General features: G+C 42.6%; 1 protein-coding gene across 15 annotated transcripts; it reads left to right on the top strand.

Moving 5' to 3' along the window:
• Positions 1–1,016: 1,016 nt before the first annotated feature.
• On the top strand, positions 1,017–9,130 carry LOC149835685 (uncharacterized). 15 transcript variants are annotated; one of them, XR_016432355.1, is made up of 15 exons: positions 1,017–1,278; positions 2,251–2,506; positions 3,787–4,046; positions 4,290–4,347; positions 5,067–5,197; positions 5,279–5,495; positions 5,593–5,857; positions 5,971–6,034; positions 6,107–6,182; positions 6,298–6,361; positions 6,439–6,511; positions 6,906–7,211; positions 7,354–7,563; positions 8,182–8,636; positions 8,768–9,130. XR_016432355.1 is itself a non-coding variant. In XM_090008688.1 (14 exons), the coding sequence occupies exons 2-14, from the start codon at positions 2,410–2,412 to the stop codon at positions 8,554–8,556; spliced, it is 2,190 nt and encodes a 729-aa protein (XP_089864814.1). In that variant the 5' UTR covers positions 1,017–1,278; positions 2,251–2,409; the 3' UTR covers positions 8,557–9,130. The 15 variants fall into 15 exon arrangements, 4 of the variants coding, with proteins under 4 accessions (XP_089864814.1, XP_089864813.1, XP_089864812.1 ...); XR_016432354.1 differs by having other exon boundaries at positions 1,027–1,282; XR_016432356.1 differs by having other exon boundaries at positions 1,051–1,282; positions 1,850–2,506; positions 8,188–8,636.
• The last annotated feature ends 122 nt before the right edge of the window (positions 9,131–9,252 follow it).

Genomic DNA, 9,252 nt, shown 5'->3' with positions numbered 1-9,252 from the left:
AATTTGCTCTACAATTATTATTTTTATTTGTTACTCGGTGAACCAGCTTAGCCAGACTTAACTACAGTCTGTCATCCCAAAGGCAAAAATCTCAGTTAAGACTCTTGAAAGTTCAAGACCTATGTTTGATGTCGCTTGCACAAAAAAAACATGATTCAGAATCACATTTAATTTGCTTGAAATTCAAAATTACATGGGGTCTCATGTGATTTTAAATCTCAAACAAATGAGAAAGTGACTCTCATTTGCAGATTCACTTTCTCACAGCTTGACTTTTTATGGTAGGCTTCTTATACAAATCAGATTCACTAGAAAGTAAATTAGAATGATCCAACCTAACATGTCCTTCAATTAATGGTTTCTAAAGCAAGAGAATACGCTGTAGAAAACAGTGCAAAGATGATGGTTCTTAATATTGGTTATATTTTTCATAAATATTATGATACAAATATTTATATATTATATAATACCAAAATAATTTTTTAATAATTAAAAATTAATAAAATACATGCCTTTACGGCATGGATGGCCAGAAAATGTTTGGCGCATCCAAGCTATATGAGTGTCCCACTCACGTGAGCACCTCTCTCAGGGCAATAACCCTACTCAGTCAGCAGAGTGATGGAAAAAATCAGAAAAGCGTGTGCCTCACGATCCATCGACGCACGTCAGACCGCTCAATGTCAGATCCAATCGGGACCGTCCATTGGAGTTTTCTGTTGGTTGGGGTGAGGGGCAGAAGGTCCCCAACCGCCCCGGGCTTATCGGACGGTAGGAAGGAAACCCCGGGTCGAAGAAGGCCGTCCATCTCAAGGTTGACGTGTTGTAGGCCCCACAGGACGCTGACCTGACTCCCATCCGACCTGGGAGACAAGTAGGACGCAGCTGTCGACGTCCCCCAGCTTTCGACGGATCGGACGGCTAGATGAGCTTATGTGGGAGGCTCTACGGAATCGATGCCGTTGATCGAGGTGGTGACGTCAGCGAGGGTTCGATGGGGTATAAAAGGCGGGGTGCGGGGAGTGGGGGGATAGAGAAGGAGGGAGCGGAGGGTTCGCTCGCTTTGGAGGAGGGTGAGTGAGAGGGAAGAAATCCGGGAGTGCGTGCGTGAGAGAACCGCCTTAGATCTCTCTGTCCGGGAGATTTTTGACCGTAGATCTTCCGTCCTGCTTCTCTTCTTCTTCTTTTTCTTCTCTCTCACTCGAAGATTCGGTCGACCGGACGGTTTTCCAGTGAACCGTCGGCCGATAGTTTTCGTCCCGCGGACTATTTTCCGTTGTAGGTACTCTCTCTCTCTCTCTCTCTCTCTCTCTCTCTCTCTCTCTCTCTCTCTCTCTCTCTTCTGTTTTAATTTGAGTTCGATTTTGAAAGATCTCGGTTTTCTCTCGTTTTGGTTTAGTTTTTCTTCCCTGCATTCTTTTCTTTCCTTTGAATTTTCCCTTTTGTCTGAGGCATGTCAGTTTGTCAGCTTTTGGTTTGTTTTCTTTCTTCCTTTTCTCTTGCTTTGTTTCTTTTATAATTAATTTTCTTCACTGTGGAATTTGGTAAAAATGTGCGATTTCGGCGATCTTTGAATTTTCATATTTTTTTGAGAAGTTTTTTATCATCATGTATGTTTTATGCATTTCGTTTGATATTCGGTAGTTGATGTACCTTCCTCGGCCTTTTGGCTAAGATCAAGTGCTCTTGCTGTGGTTATTTTATCGATGTTTTGTTGCTTATTTGAAGATTTGATTATCGTATTTTTTCCGTTCTGTCGGAGAATTTTTGACATTTTCTTTATTTATTGAGGTTTCGACTTTTCAAGAATATACATATTTTCATTTTATGCCTTTTCCGTTTTATGAAGGAACGAAGAAACAGAACTCGTAAAGTCGACCTCATCTGATCGGGATGACACTTCATGATGATGATGTTCTTTTCTGCTTTTTTTCATATCTTCAGAAAACAATCAATCTTCGTGCACCTTTGGTTGTTTTAACTGGGGCCAGAGACTTCGTTGTTGTTTTTTCTCGTTTTTATTCCACCCATTTTTTTAATAGAAAACGATATGCGCCCCTCCTGGATGGTTCTAAACGGTAGATAACGCAAAAAGGGGGAAAAAAACGAAAAAATAAAACGGATCTACGTTACTGATTCGTGAAAAAGAAGGGGGTTTAAGTGTTTTTATTTGTAATTCTTTAATTGAGATCTGATGGATTCTGTTTGAAATCGTTTTTTTTTTCTCTTGGTATGTGGGGAAAAGGATAGGCTTTGAAAGTAGAGGAAGGCGAGGAGGAATCAGACTCGAGAATGCAGAGAGCGATGGAGAGGAGGAGGGTATCCTGTTCGTCGACTTTGCTTCTACCGCCGGATGGACGTCGTTGAGGAGGAGGAGGAGGAGGAGGAAAAAGAACAGGAAGAGGAGGGATGGACAAGCGTCACGAAGGGAAGCGTGGAGGGAGCAGCGCCAAGTACCCCCTGAGGCGACGGCTTTCTGCGACATATGGACTCAAACTTGGCTCCGGTACGTTGATTGAGATGCCAACCGCGCCCACCCAACCGATCTATCCACACGCACCCAGAGAGAGAGAGAGAGAGAGAGAGAGAGAGAGAGAGAGAGAGAGAGAGACGGGAACGTATGTTGCCTTCCTCTTCTTCTTCGTCGTCTTCTCTTTCTGTTATGTCCTCTCTTTTCTTTACTCTTTTTTGTTTTAGCTCTTGTCCCTTCGTCACCACCACCAGCGTCTTCTCTCTCTCTCTCTCTCTCTCTCTCTCTCTCGTGCTTCCTCTTAACGTTTCTCACGGAATTCACTGTCAAACCGCCTCCTGGGTCCTCGTTGGCGAAAAGAGGAAAAAAGAGAAAGTTTGAAGGGGATGGTGGTTGGTGGGCCGATTTGTCCCCGGAATTCTCTTCCGAATGACCCAAAGTCCCAAACTATCCTCTCCCTTTTTACTTCCTCTGAATGGTTGGTTGTTCTCTCTTCTCAAAGTGAATATTTTTTGTTTTAAGACCAACCTGTCCTTCAAGGAGGAATCGCTTGACAGGGGGCGGACATGGAGGTAAGGAGAGGTGCTGCAAACCTAAATCACGGATCTGTCCCTTTATGATTCGTTATATCCATGCTGGAAATTGAATGACTCGGGTGTGTATTCCCTTCGCTTCTGAGCTTTCCGATTCTGAGATATAACCGACCGAAAAGAAGGGAAAGAAAAAGAAAAGAGGTAGTGAAAAAAGCAGGATGGTGAGATAGAAATCAATTCTTGTCTCGGGTAGTGAAGGAAGCGCGAGTCTTTTCTTTCTGTCCCTTTTATCATTTTGTGTGGAACATTTTCCGGTAGTAGTTTTTTTGGTTCATTGGTTTATGAATTTAGTGACTCTTTCTGTCAATCTCTTCAAATATGTGCTTGGAATCGACTGGAGAGGGCAGTTGTCTTTTTCTGGGCTAGATTGGTGTACATTTATATAAAACAAGGGGCACAACAGGCCTTTTTAGGGCATTGCTGATGCAGCCGGGGGGGCATTCGGGTAAAAGTAAAATCATGCATTCCCCAACTAAAAGAAAAGAACAGAAAAGCAGAAAACACTCTGTCGTATTTCTCGACTAGCGAACTTGCGGTAGATTGCAGATAATGCGCGACTCTTCGATATCCCCTTTATTGGCTTCTTTGTCTGTCTCTTATATATATCATCTCTCTCTCTCTCTCGCTCTCGCTGAGCTATATACGGAGCTCCATCTTTTTCTTGCTTCTTTTGCCACCGTTCTTTTCGTCATCGCTTACCTTATTTACTCTCCTTCTTCGTAGCCTACAATGGAGGAGAGGGTGTAGATTTTACAGACAAAGCGAAGAAACCGAGAAGGTGGCAAGAGGAAGAGGAAGCGGACGAGAACGAGGAGGTGGTGGTAGAGGAGGAAGAGGAGGAGGGCTGTGATGGTCATAGAGCCGGTGGCTCTAGCTCTGACACGGAAGAGAAGATCGGAGGGAGTGAGATGGGCGATGGGTCTGAGGGAGAAGAGATCACCCGGCAACCCAAGAGGGTAACCAAGACCCATAATCATGGAAAGGTCAGTTTGGTCTTTTCCATCTCGCTCGCTCTCTTTCCTTTTCTATTTTTTGGTGCCTCCTCTGGGAATTTCTTTGTTTTTTTTCGGGAATTCTGGCGAGCCATGGATATTTATTTATCAGTATTTTGCTTGCCGTGAAATTGTTTTTCATTTATTGATATGTCTGGAATGAAGTGATTAGGCTGGTTGGTCTTTGACGGATTTATTTATTCTTTTTTGTTTTCGTGTGTATGTGTGCCTTAGGCTTTGGATGAATGCAACCCGGTCGATCAAGCTGCTGTGCCTCGGAAACTGCGGTCTGGTAAGTAGGGATTTCATGGGATGTTGAATGGATATATTCTCTTGTTGTTGGTGAGTCAGGTGTGACCATGGTTGCTACTTTATCTCTGTTAGGAGCCTGGAGCAAGATGGTGGTGAATTTATTTGCCTTTCCGTTACGAGAAGATTTGTGCTGTATGAAATGTCAATATGATGCCTAAAATCTTGGGCAGTTTTTCTTCCATAACTCCCTCAAACGACTTGGTAGCCAATCCTTATGTGATTCCGAGGCAGAAAGAATGGCTGAAAAGGAAAAAGATAGAAAAGAAAGCAAGAGAGAGAGAGAGGAGTTTAACTAGAATGACGATATTAACCTTCAAACAGGGTTTTTTACTGAAAGCTTCTATTTTAACTTTTCAGTCACTCCATGTGGGTCTCTTGTGAGGACGGTCTGTTATTCTGTTTGAACGGTTCTTTTGTTTTTTATGAGTAAAACAACTTCGTCTACAAGTAGTTCATTATTTGGAATTGCTAGGTTCAGTTTGATGCTGGGCCCTTTGATCGGTTCCTAAACCACCTAGTTTTTTATTTAAAATTATGGAGAAATAACTTTTTTTTTAAGATACCCAGTTAACCAATTTTAGATTCTTCATGCGCGGTAATGGGTCAACTGGATTTGTTTAATTCTATTTTTTCTCTGACTTGATAGTTACAGATTCTTTTCACAATTGGCTTATGCATTGTAGTAACACTGGAATGCAGCTATGAACAAGCGCAACCGTGAATCCATCTCCCCACCATTGCCGGAGTCAAAGAAATACAATGCCGCTAATGGGAGCAGATTGGCACCCGTGGCACATGCGAATGGCATAAAGAAATCTAGACAGACTCTGGTCGGTATGACTGGCTACATCTTATGTTCTCTTTGGATACATCATGTTTCTGATGGCTGGGCATGGGATTTTTCCTTGCAGAAGCAGGCAAATGCAATCGATAGATCCCCAAGGAAAGCATCCCCCATGGCTGTAACAAAAACTGAGGAAGAAGTAGCAGAAGCTTTGTATGACTTGTCAAGAATGTTCACTGCAAGATCTGTTAGGAGCAAGAAAGACGGGAAGATTGAAGAAGCAAAGCCTTCCTCTTCACCAGAGGAAAGGACTAGTACATTGCCTTTTGATTCTCCTGCTGAAGGTTGGATTAACTTACCAATATGCTCTGTATTTTCTTACCTTTTGCTCATTTTAAATGAAGATTCCGCGTGCTAAGCTTGCTGAACGGTTATATACAGCTTCTAGAGAGAAACATCCAGAGATTACTGAAGCATCCACTGGTGATGTGCTGAGAATCTCTTCTGAAGTTAAAACTTCTGCAGAACCTACTGCTGCTGCACAACCTATTGCTATTTCTTTCATCGAAAAGCTTGATCTAGAGGCCCAAGCTCAGATAGATCAGCAAAACAATGCTCTGTTCAAGAAGCACTCACCAGCCCCACCATTAACTGATGTTTCAAATACATTGGTTCCTCCATGTGGTCCAGCAGACTCTGAGAAGGGGTGGGTGATTCTGATAGATCCAGTGTGTTTTTTATTTTTGATGACTAACTATGGAAGTTGGCTGTCAGCCTGGGCGGCCTCCCTAAATCATAACGTGGTCTCTCTTCTTTCAGATCAGCACAACCTCCCATCTCTGATTTGCTTCCACCACATGAAACCAAGAAAGGGCCTTTTCAGGTACGCAGCTGTATTTGTTGTAAAACCGTGTAGTTTTCATGCATTCATGACTCACCTGCATATATTCTGCAGTCTGAAATCTTCGTTTCCAAAAGAGAGGAGCCCTCTGAGGACTCTGAGAGAAATGTCACACTTGGGAGCATGTCGGGTATGGCATTGTGATGCGATGTCAACTAGCAATTATTGGGAATCTCTGGATTTATATGCACGTTCATTGTATTACCTCCTGCTTATAACATTTTTGTGGTAATGCTCAACTTTAGGAGTTGCTCCATCTTTAAGGCATAGCGTGACAAATGGGTTGTACATTCATTTGGATTTATCAGGGTAATTCTTTAGCTTCTGTCAGATCCTTTTCGTTAGTATTTCATATCTCTGTTCACTTGCGTAACTTTTGTCCTCAGACCAGCTTCAACAAAAGCTGCAGCATGGCAAGAATCCACTGTAGATGGAGCTAAATCTGCTTCAACTGAAAAGGTAATGAGTTGCATCGTAGTTGATAATGTTTACTATTGTTTTTAATCTTTTCTTGTAACTGTAGGTGACTTTCTGGGTTATTGAATCTAGTTATGAATGTTGGCCTGTAATTTCTTTATGTGTTTTGTGTGTGTCGATTCACTTGGAATATGCAATTTTGGCACTCTAGGTGCAGTATTATGTTGATTGTGTTGATCTAGTGGCACCCTAGTTTGTTAGTATACTACTATTTTTTTTTTTTGCCTATATGAAAAATGGCTGGCTGCTTCATTGTTTGTTGGCAGGCTCATATATCTGTTCAAGTCATTCCTCATCCATGCCTTTAAATTGTCATACTAGCAAGAGTAATGAGTTTGCTTTCTCTTTGATAACTTTGTTTTTCACTTTTTTGTAGCACCTAGCTCCTGGAAAGCAGTCATGGAAACGGTGTGCTGCTCATGTGCATCTAAGTCATTTTATACACAGTAACCAAAGTGCTGGAAAGCTTCCCAGATGGGCAGCTCTCTCTAGTCAACCATCACAACCATCAAAGTTGAATGGGGATGCCAAAAGAGCTGGTGGCTGCTCGGTTTATAATCCTGGTAACCCTTCCAGTTTGGCAGCCGATTCTTTTGCTGAAAGGAATCCACAGAATGGCTGCCTGCAACTTCTGCAAGAGAAAGTGCCTGCTCATTATCAGATATATTCACGCGAGACACAGGTAAAGTTGGGGGTTCCATTTTCCCTTTCTTTTTTTCCATGCTTTCTCTTTTCGGTCTTTTGTCTTCCATTTTGTTACTATGGCGGTGGTTGTTTCATGCTGATAAATTTGTTAGTGATATTTGAAATTCTGATTGTTTCAGAGCATCGACTTTTTATCGTTATCTGCTGGTGGTGGTGATGGAGCTAATATGGGAAAACTAAACAATGGTGTAGAATCTACTGTGCCTGCCCAACCTTCTTTCATGCATTCTGTTCAGCATCAGTCTGTCTTGCCTTTCTCCATCCAGCCTGCACGGCTTCACACCTCTTACACCGACCAGCAACTAGCAGCAACTGCAGCTGCCCAGCAGGTGTGTAAATGTGTTTTGCTCTCTAATAAGACCAGTTTATAGCTACTATTCTTGCTTTTGTCACCAGTTGTCCCATTGGTTTCATGTTCTTCTGTAGTTAATTTACATTTATGTAAGTCAAACCTATTGCATGATAGAATTTTGTGACCATTGCCATGCATAGTTAATCTGTTACTAGACAGAATGTTGTTACTACAATGGTCTAAGCAAAATTTTTCTGGGGATTATGTGCATATGCTACTAACGGTCTGATCCTTGTCTGCTTCCATCAAGAGTTGCACTAGATTTCTTGTGAGTGCGTGTCAGGTCAGGGGTGGTCCCTCTGGTGCCATCCACGCATGGTGATGAATGGCATCAGACCACCATGGTTTTTGGTCTTGTTTCAGCAGTCCATTTATTGTGCCGCAGATGCTGTTCATCGCGACCATGAACAGCTCTGAAAATTTTTGTGGGGTCCATCTGAAGCATAAGCAATCTGACCTGGTCTGATGCTGTTTCATCGCCATGGATGAATTGGCATCTGAGGGAGCCCTGAAGGTTACCCCCTGACAATCAACAACTAATGAACTGAGTGATGAATCCTCTTATTTTATGTCCTAATAATGGCATCTTCTGAAGGTGCAGGTACGACTGCCCCAGTATTTGGCTAACCCTTTCCTCAATCCCCATTTTGCTGCCGCGGCTTCCGCCACAGCAACAACTCCTGCAACAAAGCAAGACCAGCAGCAACTATGGGCATCCCAAATGTCCCAATACCACCAGGCAACCCAATTTCCTAAATGGAAAAATGGGAGGAACGACAATGCTTCTCTTCTCACATGCAGCCAGACTGGTTCTTCTCTGGACCCTCTGAGTGCTGCCTATGCTCGGAGCTCACAGCTCTTCCCCATATCCTCATCAAGAAACAAAAAACAGCAGCAACACCGAGAGCAGATGTTTCGATCCGATGGCCCATCCCATCTGCAGCTTCTAAGCAATGGTGATCGTACATGAAATGCAGGTTGAAAACCATTTTTAACATGTGGGAATTGAAGGTACTAGATTGCGCCATCAGCGGGAGAATGATATTTGAGGTCTGTATCCTAACAGAGTCCATCTTTGTTCTCCAATGATGATATTGGACAGAATTCCTCGTCCCCAGGATCACTTGGCAAGTTTTGAAGATCAAGCAAAATAGTATTGACTGAGTTGTTTTTTCTCACAGGAAGTAATAACACTGAGCGTAAAACGATGGGGGAATATGGCAGATACGCTAAGATGAGTTACGTAGAAGATCAACTCGGAGTTGAACAATGTATATGCCATTTCATGCTGTATCCATATCTTATCTATTGTGCAGCTTTACCAGCTTTTATGGGAAGAAAAATTCTCACATAATGCATCTTCAATCATCATCATCGCCATAATCAGTGTTAACATAGGGAAACATTTGGTTTTTTCTCGCTTTGGGGCCTTTTTATTTATGTCAACGTTTGTACGACAACTTCTCTGACTTGCTCATTTCTTTTATGGCCCTGCCTTGATGTTTACTTCTTAACGGAAACTGAAATTTGATTCAGGGGGGACCGACTTTGATAGTTGAGTAGGCAAAAATCTTGTCACGGTTTATCTTTTGCTGTGGAATCTCAATAGCTGAGTTTTTATGGAATTGTGGGGTCCATTTGGAAGGAATAACGGGGACCTCCAACA

Source organism: Nuphar pumila, chromosome 6 (genome assembly GCF_984573655.1).
Source record: "Nuphar pumila chromosome 6, dmNupPumi1.hap1.1, whole genome shotgun sequence".
Taxonomy (NCBI): Eukaryota; Viridiplantae; Streptophyta; class Magnoliopsida; order Nymphaeales; family Nymphaeaceae; genus Nuphar; species Nuphar pumila.
This window is presented reverse-complemented; position numbering and strand designations above follow the sequence as displayed.

Coding starts and splice junctions, on each gene's coding strand:
- LOC149835685 (XM_090008684.1), top strand. CDS start 2,410: ATGGACAAGCGTCACGAAGGGAAGCGTGGAGGGAGCAGCGCCAAGTAC. Junction 4,047..4,289: donor AGACCCATAATCATGGAAAG/GTCAGTTTGGTC, acceptor TGTGTGCCTTAG/GCTTTGGATGAATGCAACCC. Junction 5,858..5,970: donor CCAGCAGACTCTGAGAAGGG/GTGGGTGATTCT, acceptor CTCTTCTTTCAG/ATCAGCACAACCTCCCATCT.